Source organism: Microtus oregoni, unplaced genomic scaffold (assembly GCF_018167655.1).
Source record: "Microtus oregoni isolate MIOR12 unplaced genomic scaffold, Mior012 000056F_ref0000123, whole genome shotgun sequence".
Lineage (NCBI taxonomy): Eukaryota > Metazoa > Chordata > Mammalia > Rodentia > Cricetidae > Microtus > Microtus oregoni.
In genome coordinates this window covers 6848302-6869833 of record NW_024543832.1, presented here as the reverse complement: position 1 = coordinate 6869833, position 21532 = coordinate 6848302, and the positions used below count along the sequence as shown (strand labels likewise).

Sequence of the window (21532 nt, the reverse complement as noted above, 5' to 3'; positions counted from 1 at the left end):
GGGGAGACCTGTCTAATTCTCCAGGGGGTGGGGAGACCCCTGACAGATTTGGGATCAGACACAAGGCGAGCTCTTAAGGCTGAGGGGAAGGTGGGCAGTGTACTTCAAGAGCAGAGTACTGGATGCGGGGAGGGCTCCTGAACTCCACTTTGTATGCAGCAGCTGCAGGCCAGTGAGTACTGCTGAACAAGGAAGTACGCAGTGCGAGGATGAAATGTTGGGGTTCACAGCTGCCATTCTGACTGAGCAAAGTCTCTCACTGCACCGTTATGCTAGCGTTGGGGTTCAAGAATTCAGGGCAATGAAGGAAAAGAGGACTCAGTGCGATTCCTGTTGCGCCCCTACGCACCAGGAATTCCTTAGAATGATGGGAATGGCAGTTATCAGATTCGAGGGGGAAAAAAAGCTGGAGTGAGCAAAACAAAGAGCGAGTGTGGGCCGCAGTGACTTCATGCCTCACCAATGTCCCGCCCACGCTACGGAGCTGGAGCTGTTGCTGCTGCTGCCCTGGGCCGCTGCGGCGCTTGCTGTCTACCAAAGCAAGGAACACTGTAGCGTGGGGGCGGTTTCCTAGCAACTCTCAGCTCTGAGCACACCCAGTCACCCGAATTCTTGGAGGCCCCCTCATGGGGGGACCCACAGAACTAGAGCACCCCATCCCTGCTCATAGTCTGCCTCGCCTCCCTCTCATTCTCAACGGGTACAGCCCAGAGAGCATCAGCTGTTCTGGGAGGCCAGACGCCTGAGCCGTCTCAGCCCAAAAGGACAAGGGTACACAACTCCCTCCGAGCAAGGCGAAGCGGAACCTTTCCTCCCAGCCGGGTAGGCAGTGGCTTGGTGCCTGCGGGCACAGACCGGGGCTTCTAGGGCACTCGCGGAGCCATTCCCCCAGCTGCTGGCACCCGAGCCTCCTCTCCCGCCAATCGGAACGCTGACGCCCTTGGCTTGCTGAGCCTAAGTGGAGTTGGCCTCCCTGCCCACCTGTGGAAGAAGCTCACACCAACAGATGCGCCAGCAACTCCCCCCACCCCCTTGGCCTTCTAGCCGTCCCCTCCCACTAATGCAGCATCACCCTGTGAATTACATTAGGGTGGTTTTCCCCCCAGCCTCGGGCTTTGTTTGGGTTTGATTGTGTTTGGCTCTTTGCTAAGCTGATTTATGCAGCAGAGCCCCATCCGCTGGAGAGAAACAAAAGGTCTTTTCTTTGTCCGGAGCCGACTGTGGAGACCTTACTCGCTTCGCCGCCTCGGGCCATCGGCTGTCCGAGGAGGCGCTTTTGGTTGAGACCCGCGGGGCCCGCTGTGCGGAGATGGGAGGGCCGCAGGGGCCCTGAGGTGCAGAGAGCTGCTCAGGCCCGCGGACCTGTACCGACTACTCAGCGCCCCTGGGTGGGTCAGACCGGCCTTCGGAAAAGGTTCTAGGGATTCTGGGCCCGCGGGCCCTAAGGTGCGCCCCCAAGTCGCGAGCGCGCGTCAGGAAGCGGCCAGGCAGCCGGCGCGGGGCGGGCTGCTTTGCATTATGTGCGGCTCGGCCCTTGCTTTTCTGACTGCTGCACTGCGCTGCCTGCACAACTGCCAGCGAGGTCCTGTCTTGGTTCTCCGGGCGGCCTGGCTGTTTTCACTTGTTATTGGACTGGACCAAAGCGGTAAGTTATTTTGCTTTGTTTTCTTCTCTTCTTCCAACGTCTTGGGCTGGCATTGAGAGCTTCTGGCCTGGACATCCCTGACAGGTAAGTGGCGGATGTTGGTTCTCCTCAGTCCTGAGTCTTAAGAAGGACAGGTGTGTGGCCCAGTCCTCCATAGACAAGCCAGGTGTCAAACATTGCCATCCTGGAGTGACAGCAATAGTCCATGGTTGGAAAAGTAGTTTTTGAGTTAAAATTTGGGAAAGAGACGGTTGTACTTAAAGAAGCCAATTTGGGGGTTCCAATATTTCCTGAGAATATCACTGTATAGACTGTGTTCCCCTTCTTTTCACTGGGGGCAGGAGGAAAATTCACTAATGACATTTGAATCAAGGCTGTGGCTAAGATGATTAATAATAAGATGGAATCTTCCTTGTATTGGTCTATGAAATAACAACAACATACAAGTTTCTTCTACCATAACCATTCAGCCTGGATGAATGAAATGCCCTTGAGAAGTATCTATTTATGCTTTAAGCCACTGGAAGGGGTGGGGTGGGAGAAGAACACTGTTTTTGATAATCTTTTGTGGCTAATTGATGCCTCCCTAAGTTCAGTCTTTGATACTGATTGGTCGCCTCTCTATAAACTTTACTGTAAAACTGCCTTCCTAAGTAACAAAGGATAGTTTTCATCAAATACCGCATCAGAAGGAGTTTGGGACTTCAGCTTGCTGGCCTTATAGTCTTAGTGAGCCATGAAACAAAATGAGCAATAATAACAATTACCAGTCTACAGGTCAAACAGTAACATAGAAGTCAAATATTTATTTTTAAAAATGGAGCCAACATTGCCATACTTTAAGTTTTCTTTTCACTTTTCTTGTCACTAATCCCTTAAATTTTACTAAAGACTACTACTACTGAAAACAGTTTTAATTAATAGGCACAATTCTGTTGTAAAACTAAATTTTATACCTGTACTTTGAATTGATGTGCTGGCATTCTGCCGGAAGTTAATTAAAGGTAAAGCTTATATGTAAAAGTTTATAATGGAAAAATTCAGATAACTTCTTTGAATATTGCATATATAGTTGAGCAACACTTGTTTTGGGTGAGATTTGCCTAGATATCTGAAACAGTGTTAGTTAGAGTCAATTTTTATCTTGTGGTTATTTTGAGAGTTATTGATTTCAAAATAAGTGAAACTTAATGCAAAGGAAAGAATCACACTCACTATCAAGTGTCCATTGAGTGGAACATGTGCTTGCCACAGCAGATTTTCCACTGATCACAATATCATCAGACGTCAGTTTACTAAAGTGTTCTCTAACTAGAGTTGGTAAACAGTCACACTAGCAAAATGACCGAAACTTGTGCCAACAGAATTTATTTTGTTCCAAAGAAAGTCTCACCTTTAACATTAGCTAATAATAGAGTTTTAAAAAGTTCATTGTACTTGTAAAGATAAATCAGGTTCCCATATAATAGCAAGATATTTCCATCCAGTGGCTATTATTGATCTGAAGCAAGTATTATGAATGGGCTGCCTTGCACCTGCTGATCTGAAAAGTGAATGCTAATTTGAAATCAAAACAAGGCATCCGTTTTCCCAGTCTCTGTCAATATACAAAGGCTTCTGATATATATTGACTTGCATAGTAGTTAAAAACATGAAAAAAATTTAAATTACAGTCAGTGCCTTTCAGCAAATTAGAGATCAGTATAAACATCTGTACTTTGTGATACATCTACAAGTCTTAAATTACAGGTCTCTACTGTACAAATTGAATGCTTAAAGCAGAATAGAAATTTAAGTATCAGTTACAAAAGAAATCTTTTCCCCATGTCCAGTAGTTTACACCAAAAAAATGTTGAGGGCAATAAAGTCATACTTAGAAGACTGAAAGCTACATAAGAAACACATCCATCACTTTGGCTTCAATTTTTAAAGTACAATTTATACAAATGCTTTAGACTTTTAGTATTGTGAGCAGAGGGAAGTGAGGGTGGCTGAATACAGTAGGTGGGGCATGTTATGAATGAGATACAAAAATTTCTTACTTAGGAAATATTATTCCAGTTTCTTTTATGTTTCCTCAAAGAAACTAATGAAAATTGAAGACAGAGTTATCAACCAACACTAAAAAACTGGTTACTAATGGTTTTTCGCTAGATACAAAAATTAGTTAATATTTGAATAGTTATCATAGCAACACTTTATTTCTATATTTGATGATTTTAAAAGATTAAAAATAATCTGTTACTCAATGACATAGCAATAGAAAGATGGCACACTTCAAAAGTCATAATTTCTTTATCAAGCAGTAACTATTATTGTAATGAGATTTGATCTTCTGTTTCTTGAGCTATCAAGTGCTTGTTCTTTTCCATTACAATCAACCAAAAGAATGAGCACGGCTTTGTGACAGCAGTGTGACTTTCCCCCAAACAGATTAATCATATCAAATATCCTAGGAATTTCCCCACCCCCAGGTTTGTGTGTGTGTGTGTGTGTATGTACATGCACAGATGCACAGCCATGTTTTTGCATGTGTGGAGTGCACATATGTGTGGGTATGAATGCATGTGGGCGCGCATGCATATGGAAGCCAGTTATTGATGTTGGAACCATCCTAAGTAGCTATCTTACCTTAGATATTGAAGCAGAACCTCTCAACCAAACCAAGAATTCACTGAAAACGCTAGTCTTGCTAGCCAGCTTGTTTCTGGGGATTTTGTCTCCGTCTTCTGAGATTGGAATTACAAACAGGTCAACATACCAACTAGACATTTGTATGTGGACTTCTCAGGACCTGAAAGCTTGCAGTGCAAGCTTGATAACCACTGATTCATCCCATTAGTCCCTAAAATTCTTTAACTAATTTGGAGCAAAAAACTATTTATGGGAACCATGGCTTCATTTGGAAAAAGTCCAGTCTTTTATCTCACTTCCATAAAATGTGTTCATATTAATTCTATCTTTAGGCAACAGAGATACTTTGGGGTCTATTTAAAAGTCATCTATGATTATCTTATGTGTGAAAACAAGTAGCTGATAGGATTTCAAAATTTTCCCTTATGTTGAAAGAGTTGTCATGCTTGTTTTCTCCAAAGCCTCCTCTCATCATATTGAGCCTTTGTGGGAAGGCTGTATTCATCATGTTGTGGCTCTGCTAAACTAAGATCTGGGAGCTGCCCAGGGTTGTTGGAGGTTGTTTGTTTGTTCCTGGTCACTCAGACCTGAAATAATCACACAGAAACTATATTATTTGCAATACTGTTTGGCCAATAGCTTATCCACATTTTTAGCTAGCTCTTATATCATAAATTAACCCATCTCCATTATGTGTATATCACCACAAGGTTGTAGTCTACCAGCAAAATTTTAGGAAGCTAGTATTCAGCAGACTTTTGCATGAAGCAGGAAATTTGAAGATCTGTTCTGTCTTGTAAAGGCAAAGTCCGTCAGATGCTTCCTTCTGTGTCCTGCAGAATGTCTGGCAGACTCTTTCATGAAGCAGGAACCCTGAAGGATCATCTAACTTTTAGGCAAGTTCAGCAGTCATTTTTCTGTGGGTCCTGCATGTCCAGTTAATACAGCATAACTTCAAGAAGTCCAGGCAGGAGCAGTGTCTTGCCCAATTGTCTAGCACACTCCCTAAGGAGATTGGTGCTGCCAGGAACAGATGTGTCTTTGTCATGAAAAGTCCTAAGTTCTTAAAACATTTTAAATGCTATATTCTGAAGGTATTTGAAAGGTTTGAAGAATAATTATCCATCTGAAATATATCTCTATACATTTAGAAAGCCTAACTAACATACTAGAAGCTTGACTATTAGAGATGACTATCTATTAACCTATATTTCTTAATTATTTTTTTTTTGCAGAAACTATTAATTACAACACTGTTTGGCCAATGACTCTAGTGTATTCCTAGCAAGTTCTTACACCTTAAATTAACCCACTTCTATTATTTTATATTTTACCATGAGGCTTCTGGTTTACCAGCAAGGTTCTGGTGCATCTGTCTCCTGTGGTGGCTACATGGCATATCCCTGACTCTGTCTACTCTCCCTATATATATCTTTTCCAGCCTGGCTATATTCTGTTAAGCCTTTGGCCAAAAGCAGCTTTATTCATTAACCAATAAAAGAAACACATATACAGAAGGATTTCCCACAGCAGTTCAGTTGTCAAATCTGATATCTAACCCTGCTAGGCCTATCATCAATTAAGAAGGTGATGCTGTCCACCCACAAGTTGGCTTTTTAGACCTATGATCTCCTGGCTTAATCTCATTCCTCAATCTCTAATTTTGATTCTTACTTATTCTAAGACCTTCAAAGTAGTAGTGGCTCCAGAATTCTGTCCTCATTTTGCTTAACAATACAGGGATCCCAAGTGAATTGATTCAGCTCTGGTATTTTATATTATGTTTCTATGATGACACCATCCAGATGTCTATTTCCAGTCTTGACTTCTTATTGGATCTCTGGAGGAGACAGCAACAACATCCAATTTGTCTAAAGACAAATTGATTCTTACATATTCAAAAAAAGAATACCTAATTTTCTCCAAACTTGTTCTTTTCATGTTCTCTTAATTCAGTCAGTGGTGAGCCAGATTCTTGGGAGTTCAGACTAACACTTAGTAGCATCCTTGATTGTCTATTTTTGTAATGGACTTTAACATTACAAGACAGAACAGATCTTTGCCCAGTCCATTACAAACTCTATTGCATCACTATGGTTTATACAACCTTTCCTTGTCTCACACATGGGGAGTCTAGCACATCTTTTCCTCTTCACATGCATTATACCTCTGTTGCATAGACACATGTCAGTCAGCTCCTGTCACTCATCATATGCAACTCTACATAGATTTTATCTGTCTTGAATTAAAGGCCAGGTTTTAGTTTTCGACTCTATAAGAACTGACCATCTATCTGTTCTTCTCAGATTTGATTCAAGAAACACTGATTCTTACTGTTTGTGGAGGCACAAAGCATGGTTCTATTCCCTTGCTCTATGCCCTGTCACTGGAACGCTCCTGCCTGAGCAGGATTACTACTTTTTCACCCCCTATCTTCTCAGTGTCTAGTGAACGTCACCCTATCAGAGAGAGTACTTCTGCGATTTTTATGGACCCTGTGTAATCCTGCATCCTACATCTTTTACTTCTATAGTTCTTAGTACCCTGTGTTATTTATGCATCAGTTTGTTTGTTGTCCTTATCTCTGTCCGGTCCCCCAACTAGATTACTGCTCATGATGGGAAGCATTTTGCTTTTTTCCTGAAAAACATCGTCCATACACACACACACACACACACACACACACACACACACACACGTACACGTACACATGCACACACACATGGATATATGTATGCATGTATCTGCACATACTGCAAATGAGTCAAAATAGTAGAGCAGAAATATGCTTCTTCTAGATTGAGTCTCCAGTGAGTTCTTGTTTATCTCAAGACAAGATTTCTCTTTGTGTAACAAATAGACGTACTTCAATGTCAAGTTCTAATATATTTAATAGAAAACAGTGACCTTCTTCCAGAGAAAAAGGTTATTCAACATTTGTAAAAATGGGAAAACAATCTGTCCTAGGTTATACAATTTCCTGTTTAGGGAAGGGGTACTATGACTAAACTGAATCACTCCCATAGCCTGATTTCTTATTTTGGAGAACTATAAAGCCCATAGAGTCATATGGAGAATCTTAAAAGTAAGGAAAACTGACCATGGAGCAGATATTTTTTTAGAATACATTGTCAGCTGATAATTTTTAGATGTATTCCAAATTTGAAAGACATTATTTACGTGTGACTATATATGTTTTCTAAGCTAATTATATCTTCATTATAAACTGAAAAGTAAATTAGTCGGCATTGAAATAAGCCAAGAACAGTCAACAGATACAGTTCATGAAAGAAAGGAAAGCTTTCAAATAAGATTAGGAGAGGCAATCAAGATAAGTATGAAAGTTTCCACTCCATTGGACATTTTATGAGAATTCAGCATATTATAATGTAAAACACTATATTAACTTTCCAATTTTTACATACTGCTATTTTAAATAAGACTTTGCAGAAGACAACATGTGAGATAATCTAGTCTCTGTTCTTTGTATTTACAGATTTTTAGACTTCTACTGGTTGAATCTGGTATAGCTAGGTATAAACAGTCTGTTGTTAAATTTCTCAGTTGGCTCACAGAGAAGCTCCCTGTGTCCTTTTATGGACTACTGAAGTGGAAGGTTTTGTTTTGATCTAAGCATTTTAAACTTTAACAAATAAGTTTTATAAACATCAGCTAGTTTTCGTACAATTCAGTAAACTTTTGGCGTTTGGTGAGTCTTTGTCTGGGCTTTCCAAGAAGAGATGCCCACACACCATCTTCCCTGATTGTGCCTGTTCTGTGGCATCTATGATCACTGCACAGCTTCTCTGTTCCTGTCCTGATAACTCTATAATAACTGCTATAAAAACTCTTACCTTGCCAAACTGACCTGAGGATATCATCTTTTTGTGAATTCACTGAAATAACTGAACAACTTCTCCCCAATGTTCCTGTATTTGCCCAATCCTTCTTGTTCTCAAAATTCTAGCTTTTGTTGTTGTGCAAGTTGATGCCTGTCAAGTGTTGTCAGCAGACAGCTATGAGGTTCTGAGAAGGATCTTCAGTTTTATAACACATTCTCTGAATTACATACTAACTGTATCATAAAATAAACTATTGGAAAAAACATTTTATCATAATTTATTTGACTGTATGAAGCTACATATTAAGTAAAGAACTTAAAGGCTACCCAATTAAAATATTTACAAATGATATCTTAAAGTTTGTCATCAGGCAGTGGTGGCACACCTTTAATTCCAACACTTGGGAGGCAGAGACAGACAGATCTCTGTGAGTTCAATGCCTGTAGCCCCTGGGCTACAGACAGAGTTCCAGGCTATGCAAAGAAACCCTGTCTCAAACAAAACAAAAATATATGCTTGCATTTGAGCTCCCATTCTCTGCCATATGTTTTTCTAAGTGATTCAATGCATTCACTTTATCTTCAAAACACACTGTGTAAGAAAAGTGTGTTTATAATCCCTACTTTTGAAAGGAGAATTGACACAGGAAGGGATGAACAATGTATACAACACAACACACAGCCAGTATGAGGAGAACCAGGATTTGAATTCCTTTACATGGCTTTACAATTTCTTAAGAAGGATGTTATACAGCCATGTCTATCCCACGTGCCCCACCTGGTGGGTAAGGTAGGACACTGCTGTGTGTGCAGAGTAATCACAGCAAGAGGTCTTTGATCTTAGAATCATAGTATCTTCAAAATATGCATCCTAGGGAAGTTCCCAGTTATTCCCAGTTTGCCTCAAGTACACCTCACTGTGGAAAGGTTTCTTGTGTATGAGAGATTAAGGAAGAGAAAACAGGTGACTTAGTTGGGAACACCCTGTGGTAAAGTCAGCTTCCTTGTGGTCCCTTTGCTTTCCAGGGTGTCGTTAATGTGTAAGATTTGCTATTGGGGGAAGGAAAAGAATGAGCATCTCGGGTCCAACAAAAGTATTTACAGGGAAAATCTATGACATGGTCAGATTATTGACTAACTCAGACTTGATCATGCTTTACACTGCTTACAGACAGTGTGTTAGAGCTGCTAAAGTCATATGTCATGTTGTATATGCACAGACGATGTGTTAGCGCTGCTGAAGTCACATGTCATGTATATTCATATCATTTTTTTTTACTCTATGCATATTCACTAACTTGGACATCCCATTGAAAATAATGATTTTCATCAATTCTTCAGATCTGGCAAGATGGGTCCCTTAGAGCCTGGCATTTAAGTGTATGTGGGGCTCAAGGCACATGTGCTTACTCTCTTCAGACAGCTTCAAAGCTGAGAGAACCAGGGTCCTGTTCTGTGAACACAGAGTAGAATAACAGCCTGCTTCATTAGACTTGCTTTTCAACTGAGGAAGAAAACTCCAAGTATGTATGCGTATGAGAGAGAGAGAGAGAGAGAGAGAGAGAGAGAGAGAGAGAGAGAGAGAGAGGAGAAAAGAGAGAGAGGAGAGAGAGGACAGAGAGAGAAGAGAGAGAGAGAAAGAGAGAAAGAGGAAAGAGAGAGGAGAGAGAGAGAAGAGAGGAGAGAGACAGAGGAGAGAGGAGAGAGAGAGAGAGGAGAGAGAGAGAGAAGAGAGAGAAGAGAGGAGACAGGGATAGAGAGGAGAGAGAAGAGAGAGAAGAGGAGAGAGAAGAGATAGAGAGAGAGGAGAGAGGAGAGAGAGGAGAGCGAGAGAGAGGAGAGAGGAGAAGAGAGAGGAGAGAGAGAGAAGAAAGAGAGGAGAGAGAGAAGAGAGAGAGGAGAGAGAGAAGAGAGAGAAGAGAGAGAGGAGAAAGAGAAGAGAGAGAGAGGAGAGAGAAGAGAGAGAGAGAAGAGAGAGAGGAGAAAGAGAAGAGAGAGAGGAGAGAGAAGAGAGAGAGAGAAAAAGAGAGGAGAGAGAGAAGAGAGAGGAGAGAGAGGAGAGCGAGAGAGAGGGAGGAGAGATAGGAGAGAGAGAAGAGATAGAGAAGAGAGAGGAGAGAAAGGAGAGAGAAAAGAGAGAGAAGAGATAGAGGAGATAGAGGAGAAAGGAGAGAGGAGAGAGAGAAGAGAGAGGAGAGAGAGGAGAGGAGAGAGAGAAGAGAGAGGAGAGAGAGATGTTTCTAGAGTACACTGCTGTTCTGCACACATACGTAACCTTTTCTTATTCTGTAACATTAAGTTTTTTTGATTTTTTTTTCTAAAGATTCTGCAGTTTAACTTCTTGGGGAAAATGTGAAAGGGAAGATATGTTAGGATGTTGATAATGATAATAGGACTTTTTTTGGAAAAAAAACATTTTGAATAAATGAATGAGGCAAAAGATAAGAGGTTAATATTAGATAAGATAAAAATAAAATGAAGATTGATATTGAAAAAATTATTAAATGACAGTGTAGATCCCACATTTCTCAACATGGAGAATTTCATCCATAATAATCTTTGAAATGTGGCCCCACCTTCCTCGGTAGGTAGAGCCAGCCTAGATGGGTCTTCACTACAAGGGTTTCTGAGCGGTCTTGTTCTTTATGACCTTGGTAGACATCTTCTACTCAGAATCTACCATGGCTTTTCATTGCCTTGGGCTCCTCAGCTGGGTGGCATACAGATCTCCCTCAGAAGACCAGAAGTACAATGTCCTCTGCTTTGTTTATGTCCCACCTCCAGCCCTACCCATGACCTCCTTGACAAGATACACTGTGCCTACTGATTCTGTAGCCAGGGCACAGCACACAGTAGGTCCAGTAATTCATTTGGAATAAATCACATTGAATAATGTAAGAATACTGAGTAGTTTTGAAGTAAGGATGCCGCACAACTGATTCCTACTCAGCTCCAACCCTTACATAAACCTACAGAATAACAGTTTCTTCTACAAGTGGGGCTGCTTGTTCTGCATTCCCAGTCCGCCACAGAGAGCAGTCTCTGGGCCTTTGGGGCAGATCTCTACCAATACCAAAAGCCAAGACTCTGTGTTTTTGACTCTTTACTTAAGTTTGCTCTTCCTTAATAATTTCTCTCTTCGAATGGTGGGTAAGATGAGTACAAAAAGTAGTAAATACACAAGGAGTCTCATCTACTTGACTATTCTGTGGGCTTTTATTAAGCACTACACTGAGCTTTAGAGTTAAAGGTAAGAATAGCCAGGTGATAGTGGTGCAGGCCTTTAATCCCAGCACTTGGGAAGCAGAGGCAGGCAAAATCTCTTTGAGTCTGAGGCCAGTCTGGTCTACAAGACCTAGTTCCAGGACAGGCTCCAAAGCTACAGAGAAACCCTGACTTAAAAAGAAAGGTATGAATAATTAAGATTTGTGAAGGATTTCTACAGGTCAGGAGGCCTCCTATGCATGTGATGTGAAAATGTACTATCTCCTTAAGGTTTCAGTTCTCTGAGCTGGGGGAAGTTACTGAATAACGTCTGGAAGTTCTTAGTTGATAAGTTGTAGAAACAGAATTTAAAACTGATTTTGACTCAGCACTCTGAATTACCATCATAGACTGCCATCTACAGGGTAGCAGAGTTCCTCCCTGACCTTCTGAGACCTAATTCTATCCTCTTCTGGTTACTCTCCAAGCAGGCATGGAGTGTGTCCTTCTGTCTATCAGTCACTTCTAGATTATTTCTAAAATCTTGACCTAATACCCACAAGCTGCTTTCCAGACCTTCTTTCTGTGGGTAACTTCTTCTGTGCCAAGCTCAAGACAAACATAAACACGTGTGACTACTGCCAGAGGAACCACACAGAACTTAGACACACAGGCTGCTGTTTCCATGCAGAAAAATGGCTGCCTCTTTGTATTGCAGAATGATTATAGGGCTCGGAGGGAAAAAGATGGATCCTGGACTGGAGGTTTAAGAACTGCATACACTGCCAAGTTTCCAACCAGAAGACAAAATTCCATCTCAACTTTGATCACTTTGATAAAACACCTTGGAGCAATAAACTGCAAGGAGGAAAGATGCAATTTGCCTTAAGTCTCCAGAGGTTTGAATTGGGAGTTGGCTGTCTTCAACTCTTTAGACAGCTGAGGCATGCTATCATAGCAGGCATGCATATCATAGTGAAAATCTACAGCAGGGAGTGTGCTCACCTCATAGTTGCCATGTTGCAGGGTGAGAGGGGAAGAGAGGACATGCTTTTGAACAGGGACAAGAACAAGATCTACTTTTCTGCAAGGGCATGTGACCTACTTCCTTCAAGTACTTCAATGGATTAGCCCATTAATAAGATTAGCATCCTCATGAGCCAATCATTACTCAGACTCTCACCTCTGAATTGTTGCTTTAAGGACCAAGCCTTTAACACGTGAGTCTTAAAAGAACATTTTAAATCCAAACCACAATGAACTTCTTTGATTTAATTATTTCTTCTTCTAGTTTGCAAGTATTAAATACTTGGCCGTATTATGCCCATTGCTATTTGTACTCTGGCCTTGGCCTTGAAAAGTCACAGCAGACTTGGCTAATGGTTTAACTATTACTGGAGAGTGGGGTGGACGAGAATAGCAGCAGAGTAAAGTGCAGAAGAACTCCTTCCCATCAAAGGGCTTTTATGTTTTCCTATGTTCAGTAAACTTCAAGATGTGAACTGAGTTCTACCCTTTGCAAATACTATGTCTGAGCCATGAATATTCTTAAATGAGTTTTACATTTTATTTTCTGTTATTAATTTAAAACATCAAAAAGATCTTTTCACTCACATGAATAAGCTAAATTATCCAGCTGCATATAGTTAATATCAATAAGGAAATGAATATGTAGTAAATGCTATACTACTTTTTTTTTTAACATGGAATAGAAGGACTATTTTTTACTTCAAAAATCAGCATTGATGTCACCTTATTTTGATGCGCACAGACAGGACATCAGCAGAATTTACAGCTAAACAAAACTAGTGAAATTAAACATGGCATCCAGTGGGATTTTATACATTCGTTAAAGTGATTCACCTTTCAGCAACAGCAAGAATAGTTCTTGCTAGGAAACTGTCATAAAGACAGACATACTCAAATTATCTCACTCAGTTATTTTTAAAGACACCCAATTAACTTAAGAATTAAAATGAAAATCATTGAAAGAAAATTACAAAATAAATTATAATGGTCTTATGTTTATTTTTCATTTTTATTGAATTTAAAGAATTTTTGCACTTATTTAATGTGGGTGTATATGCATATGTGTGCAGTCACCTATTCCTGGGTGTGAGTGTGCAGGTCAGAGGACCACTTGAGCAAGTCCACTCTCCCCTTCCACCATGTGGGCCCCAAGTATTGACTCAGGTTATCAGACTTTCCTGCCCCTCGTATGTAATTCTCAAAATAACTTTAAACAATGTTTTATTTTGAATGGTACATTTTGATGTATTTAAACTTCTCATTTTAAAACAGAATATAAGCTTTTAAGAAGTAGACTTTCATTCTGACCTTAGCAATGACCTTAGTAACTCATTGTTACTGTAAGTAGTTTAGAAATGTTGCCTCTTTTTACATGGTGTTTCATTATTATTTTGTTTTGCTTGGGAAATATTACTGAATTTGTCAAAGAGTCTGCTGTCATGCTAAATAAGTATTGGTGCAGTATGATTGGCCTAGAGTGTTGACAAATACATCCCATGCCCAATTATGAACTATGAGGCAGAAATAGCTGGGGAAGGGTAGGTTAAGTCAAAGGTCTTAGATGGGTATAAGTCTGGGAGTGTGAGGAGAAAGGATAATAATAAAGATGGAAGGATAGGACATTAGACACAGTTCAACCAGTATAGAAAATGTACACTGGAATATTTTCATGTTTTGAATAACTTCGGACACTTTAGATTTACAGTGGTATTTCAACATATGCTGATGCAAAAGGTAGTCAACCAATTGGTGTTTATGTGCCTAGTTCCAAGGTCCTTACCTTGAAATTAAATGACAAATATCTTTTCAGAAGGACCATTTTGCCTGAAATTGGAGAGGACTGTATATTCAGTATCACTTTTCAGTAACTCTGGCAGGTATTGAGTACTAGGGAGAAGGGGAACTTCTTTCAGAATGAGCCATTACCTCTATCCTACAGAGCGGGGGGGGGGTGCTTTTGAATATTTAGAGATTTTTAATGAAAGTAATTAAAGACAAAAACTCTAGTTTCTCTAAAACAAGGTCCACCGAATGTACCTTGCAGAGTGCCAAGCTAGGGGTGCCTTTCCCAAGAGCTTGCTAGAGAGAAGCTAGGAAGCTAGGTTGGCTTTGCCTAGTCATGTAAGGTATTCATTGTTTGCTGGAGGACAAAGAATAGAAGAAAGTAGTAGGATGGGCAGGGATTGTTGTAGAACTGGCTGTTCTAGTTAGAAACAAAGAAATCATTGTAGCAAACTTTATAGTTGGCAGAGAAAAGATGGAGCCAGTCTCTTTTAGTACAAGGCATATCTCCACAGTATTTCTCTGCTATCTTTTCATACATTTAGTTTGATTTTTTGTAATTAATTTAAAACAAAATTATAATTTGAAAACGGAAACTGTGTACAAATGATGACCACTCAAGGAAAACATCTGGAAGGTTAACACTAAAGACAACAAAGTAGCCCACCAAACACTCAAGATAGACTTCAGCCCCAAGAGTCCTGAGTTTAAATTTTAAAAGTCAGTTCACTGGCGTGTTAGTGCTTATCTTTAATCCCAGCACTCAGAAAGCAGAGGCAGGAATATGCCTATGAATTCAGGGCTAGTTAGGTCTATATAGCAAGCTCAAGGTTGGCCAAGCCTAAAGAGTGAGTCCTTGTCTCATAAAACGCTAGAATGTCAACCAAACAAACAACAAATGTTTCCTTTCAATGGACATTTTAATCCCAGCCAGTCCTAAAGACAGTCCAGATGTAAGGTCTAGTTTATATGGTCACAATACCAGACCTCTGAGTTGGTGATAGAAATATAAGCATTAAATATTGTTATCATCATTAGTTAATGGAATGTTGTATATACGATGTTTTGTGAAGAACTAAGAACACACAGGACTTAGTGCCATCTGATGAAACTGCAGAGTTGTTGGAGAAGATGAAGGTTGTATATGCTTTGCTGAAATCAGGGTAGGGTATCTGGAGGATAAATTCTAGCATTTCCTGGCTAAGTTACTAAATGACAATGTACCAGTTCAAGACTGATGTAGTCCTCTTGGAGGCCAGCACAACACCAATACCAGAGTCCACTGCTCTTTGAGACCAAATTATATTATCTGTGATAGACTTGGTGAGACAGAGGGTAATTGGTGTGAGAGAATTGTCTGTATTTTGTCAGTAATGTTTTAAATAAACACTGATTGTCCAGACAGGAAGTATAGGTGGGAAAACCAGACAGGAAGTAAAAATGATACAATGAGAACAGGAGAATTCTGGAAAGGAGAAAGTTGATTCCTCCCACTCCTGCCCAGACTCCAAAGAAGCAAGATGTGAGCTGCCCTGCTGAGAAAGGTACTGAACCATGTGGCTAGCATAGATAAAAACAATGGGTAATATAAGCTACAAGAGCTAATATGTAGCCTGAGTTAATGGGCCAATCAGCTTTATAACTTATAGAGATCTCTGTGTGATTTTCGTTGGGGCTTGCCAGCTGTGGGGTATCGGGAGGGATGGAAACAGGCCCCGTTTATGTTACAGGTAATGTATGAACATCATGGAAAAAGCGCATACCAGGGCTTTGGAGAGAAATTCTGCATCCCAGAGATGAGTTTAGCTTTGAAGAATAAATGGATAAGTGCTGCTGCTGACTGAACAGGGTGGGTTGTCTGGCCTGAGCTATTCCTGGACTTCACATTCTTCCTCACAGATAGACAGCTTAACTATTGTCTAGAGGCCACAAACAGTTTGCCTTTCATACTACAAAATTATAATTCTTTTAGGCTTAACTTTTTTTTTTTCAACACAGTTCCCCTGTGCAGAACACAGGCATCCTTGATTTTTTGTGGTTACTAGGTATTCCTGTGCTACGGTAAGGAACATTTAGCAACAATTTACAGCAGATTATATAAAGTTGCTATAATCTCAGAGAGCCTATAGACCATCACTCTGTGTGAGAGTCTTTATTAAAGATTTTTATTGGCAAACATGGAATGGAATATCCTGAAAAATCACAAGAAATGCAGAAGTATTTCATTTTTTAGAGGCCTTCCTCTAGCCAAATGTCACTCTTCTGCATGGCTGTTCTAGTGAGAGTCTGGGTAACAATAATTTTACCTTTGATAGTGCATACTAACTTTCATAGCACTTAGACGATGCTGATAAGTCATCCAGAATGGTGTAAATGAGTCGGTCATAGAATTCCAGGTTCCTGGATACTGCCAATGACTTTCACAGGTGATGAAGCATCATAACTGGGAGACTGTCAAGAAATCCAAAATCAAGGAATTTATCAGTCATATGCAAACTCATGTCATAAGAGGCCTTTATCCATTTCCTCTCTGAATTGTTTTCATACCAAAGTAAAATGTCATAAAGTTCAAGATGTCTCTGATTGCCCATGATGAAAAGATAAAATAACTTTAGGCATTGTTAATATAAGTGTGGGAATATAGAATCTTTTTAAATTGATTTTTATTGAATTCTACATTTTTCTCTGCTCCCATCCCTGCCTCTCCCCTCCCCTTCAACTTTTTTCCAAGGTCCCCATGCTCCCAATTTACTCAGGAGATCTTGTTTTTTTCTACTACCCATGTATATTAGATCTATGTATGTGTCTCTCTTTGGGTCCTCATTGTTGTCTATGTTCTCTGGGATTGTGATCTGTGGGCTGGTTTTCTTTGCTTTATGTTTAAAAAACACTTATGAGTGAGTATATTTGATAATTGTCTTTCTGGGTCTGGGTTATTTTAGTCAAAATGATGTTTTCTAGCTTCATCTATTTCCCTGAAAAATTCAAGATGTCATCATTTTTTTCTGCTGTGTAGTACTCCATTGTGTTGATGTACCACATTTTCCTTATCCATTCTTCGGTCGAGGGGCATTTAGGTTGTTTCCAGGTTCTGGCTGTGACAAACAATGCTGCTATAAACATAGTTGAGCACATGTCCTTGTGGTATGATTAAGCATCCTTTGGATATATACCCAAAGGTGGTATTACTGGTTCTTGAGGAAGGTCGATTCTTAATTTTCTGAGAAATCACCACACTGACGTCCAAAGGGGCTGTACCAGCATGCATTCCCACTAACAATGCAGAAATGTTCCTTTTACCCCACAACCTCTCCAGCATAAGTTGTCATCAGTGTTTTTGATCTTGGCCATTCTTATAGATGTGTAAGATGAAATCTCAGAGTTGTTTTGATTTGCATTTCTCTGATGACTAAGGATGTTGAACATTTCCTTAAGTGTCTTTCAGCCATTTTAGATTCATTCTTTTGACAGTTCTCTGTTTAGGTCTGTACACCTTTATTTTTAATTGAATTATTTGTTCTTTTGATGACCAATTTCTTGAGTTCTTTGTATATTTTGGAGATCAGACCTTTGTCTGATGTGGGGTTAGTGAAGATCTTTTCCCATTCTGTAGGCTGTTGTTTTGTCTTGTTGATTGTGTCCTGTAGAAGGAGCGGTGGGCTGCTTTCCACCTCCCAGCTCCTGGCCACCGGCTAGCTTTATACCTGAAATAACAACACAAACTGTATTCTTTTAAACACTGCCTGGCCCATTCTATCTATTCTCTTCTTAGCTAACTCTCATATCTTGCTTAACCCATTTCTAATAATCTGGGTAGCACCACAAGGTGGTGTCTTACCAGGAAAGATTCTAGTGTACGTCCATCTTGGGCAGGAGCTTCATCATGTCTGACCTCACTTCCTTCTACCCAGCATCCTGTTCTGTTTACTCCGCCTACCTAATTTTCTGTCCTATCAAAGGGCCAAGGCAGTTTCTTTATTAAACAATGAAATCAACACAAATTGAAGACTCCCACATCAGTGTCCTTTGCTTTACAGAAGTTTTTCAGTATCAGGAGGTCCGATTTATTAATTATTTCCCTCAGTGTCTGTGCTGCTGGGGTTATTTTTAGAAAGTGGTCTCCTGTGCCAATGTGTTCAAGTATACTTTCCACTTTCTCTTGTATAAGGTTCAATGTGACTGGCTTTATGTTGAGGTCTTTGATCCATTTGGACTTGAGTTTTGTGCATGGTAATAGCTATGGGTCTATTTTCATTCTTCTATGTGTTGATATCCAGTTATGCCAGCACCATTTGTTAAATATGCTTTCTTTTTTCCATTTGATATTTTTTGCTTCTTTGTCAAAAATCAGGTGTTTGAAGGTGTGTGGATTTATATTGGGGAATATAGAATCTTATAAACTCCAAGTTTCCATTTTCTGTGTCATTTACTTGGTAATATAGCAGAGTCTTCCAGACCAAAAGAAGTAAAAAAAGAAACAGTTTTATCTGCATGGCCCCATGAGTCTGAATAAATGGGGAGACAATCTATCACCTTGTCATAGTGAGCAAGTAACTGCTATATTGCCCACTCAAACATGAGTTTGTTGTAATGTTCCAATAAGTTTGGAACCTTTAGCAGAAGCATTTGATCTGAAACCTAAAAGATGTCAGTTGGTGTTCAAAAACTGAAAGACCTGAGGTTTGAGAGGAAGTTGAACAGGAACTATGGGACTCAGCAATCAGAGATTAAATATGAGGTTTTGGATATGGGGAATCATTTCACACCTTTGAACAGGCTGCTTCTGTTGTGTTATCAATCCTAGCCCACCCCTAGCAATAGGGTGTGATTTTTCACAGGCAGCTTGTAGTTGGAAAGCAGACAGTATAGATGTGCAATCAGGCAGTAAAAAGAGGCCAGGAACTTCCTCAAGGAAGTGTGCTTTGTCCCTCTCTGTCTCCATTTGAAGTGACAGGGTCCTGTTATCTGATGCCACTGCTCCCTGCCTGGTGCTTTTTGTGATATGCTTCTTGTAAGCATTCCGTTTTATGTCAGGTTTGGCCGTGATGCCGTAAACTTTACACAGCAAGTACTATAGCTTTAAAATACCCCCCCCCCCCACACACACACCGCGTAGCAGGTATTACTAGAAAATTCATAGATGAAGAAATGCATCAACACCATTACTACTCCAAAATCCTCAACTGGACTCCTCTCCCTCTATACCCTAATGATATGATGGTCTTCTGTGAGCTAAATCCCTAGCCACTTCATTCCAAGGAACCAGCTTTGACTAATACTAGCAGAGTTCTCATGAGGTGAAAGGGAAGTAAGTTGATTCCATGTGCTACATGTAAAAGGTGTTTTAATCCAATTCCATGGTTGTTAATATCCTGACTCCTTTTTAAACTATTTAAGATGTATGTATATGCTTTCCTGTTGGCAAGGGTCTCATTTAAATATTCTTTGTTAAGAGGAGAAAGCCTTTGGGTTATCATTTTATCTGATTCACAAACTCATAATTAAAGCTGAGTCATAAACCATCACTTACCCAGGAAGTGTATGGGTCTGGCTGCTGCTGCAGACTTAGCGAGACACAGTGGCTGCACTTGAATATTTAAGTGAAGACATAAGGCAACGGTGTGGATTTACAGAAGACTCCTTTCCCTCTTGATACCTTGCAGTTGAAGACAGGATACAGGGCAAATGTGTTCTGATAGAAGACAGAGCCTCAGTGTCTTTATAAATATTAAGACTTGGTTTTCGTTTTCCTCCCTTTAACTGAGTGTTACAGTGAGCAGCTCTGGTTAATGGAAGAAATTAAGGATTTTCATTTCTCAGTACACATGTGCACAGCATGTATGTGCCAGACTATTATGAAATGAGTCATCAGAGAGCACCATGCATCCAGATTGTGTATGCTGTACCCCAAGAGCATAGTTGCTTTCACTGTGTCTGAACTGTGAAACATGTGTGTAAAATGGGAAACATGAGGATTAACTAAGCAAATGAGTAGGCTTAGTTAGGGATATGAAAGAGCTCAAGCTCAGGGATGGTTCCTGGAGGGAAATATTAGTATATGTGTCCTGGGAAGGAGTGCAGAACATAACAGACAAGACAGGCTAAACTCCTCCAAGATGGGTATGCTGAGTTCCTAAAAGGACTGAGAAAGGGGAAGCAGATGGGGAAAAGCTACATGAATGATACAGGAATAAACACAAGTCAAAGAAGTGAGAGGGGGAGAGCAAAACATGCGGGGCATTTTGATCAATGAAGAAAAGATGCCTGTTTATCCACTCACTCTACAAATATGTACTGTTTAGAGACTGCCTGGTCTTTCTCTAAATCCCGAGGAGATGGCAGAGAACCGAAGGAAAAAAATACAATATCAGAAAGGAATGGAGAGATGGAGCCCAGTGGATGAAGTGTTCCAGTGCAAGTTTCAGCACCTGAATTCTGTCCTCCAGCACCAATATAAAAGCCAAGCATGGTGGCATGTACCTGTAGCTCAATGGTGGAAGGCCAAAGACAGGCAGATCCTAAGGATCTGTCAACCAGTTGCTGAAATGGTGAGGTCTAGGCTGTGAAAGGTTATTTTGTACCAAGGTGGAGATGGACAGAGGAGGACGATCTCTTGCCTGTACACCTGCACACAGGAATACATGTACAGAAAAACACATACAAAGCTCTCTCTCTCTCTCTCTTTCTCTCTCTCTCATGCACGCACGCACGCACACACACATGCACACACGCATGCATGCACACACATACATGCACACACATTTTTTTCCTTATGAGTTTATAATTTTGGTAGCAGAAAACAGAATAAACAATGAAAACCCATTTGGCTGAGAAGAGGAACACTTGTGGATTTTGAGGATGTGTCAGGGATCTAAATAGATGTCCGGCATGATGTTGGAAATCCAAAACAGAAACTTAGGGAAGAAATGGGAAATGAAGGAAAAACATTTGTGTTCATGTTTGAGGAGGGGAATCTGAAAGTTTTATTAGCTCATGGAGGCTCCAGGTGTGGAACCTACTGAGAGGTATGAAAATAGCCAGACATGAAAAAAGAAGTTGTCAGAAGGGGAAAGGCAGTAGAGTAATGCTCATTGTTGAAGGCACATCACTGAATATCAGTTGTTAAATGTAATTAGGAAATAGCCGTTTGCCTTTGAATGAACCATTCACTGAGCAGAAAGAGGAGGTGATCTTGTGTGGGGGAGCTTGTCCTGCAGGAAGAGAATAAAGACAAGGTGGGGGCAGGGAAGGCAAGCCACACCCATGTTCTCTGCCATATGAAGGTTAAGATACAGTCACGTCTTGGTGGAAAGACTTAGAAAAAAAGTGTAGGTTTAAGAAGAATCACAAACGGCAAGTTTAAAAAGAAGCCCCAATGGAAATTAACCAGTCAAGAA

General features: G+C 40.4%; 1 protein-coding gene across 2 annotated transcripts in view; it reads left to right on the top strand.

The window, feature by feature from the left end:
• Positions 1-622: 622 nt before the first annotated feature.
• The window catches only part of Itgb8 (integrin subunit beta 8), a 97808-nt gene continuing 76898 nt past the window's right edge, over positions 623-21532 (top strand). For both annotated transcript variants that reach the window (XM_041638905.1, XM_041638904.1), the window contains exon 1: positions 623-1645. In XM_041638905.1, the coding sequence (XP_041494839.1) occupies positions 1519-1645 (127 nt within the window). In that variant the 5' untranslated portion in view covers positions 623-1518. The remainder of the gene's footprint in view (positions 1646-21532) is intronic.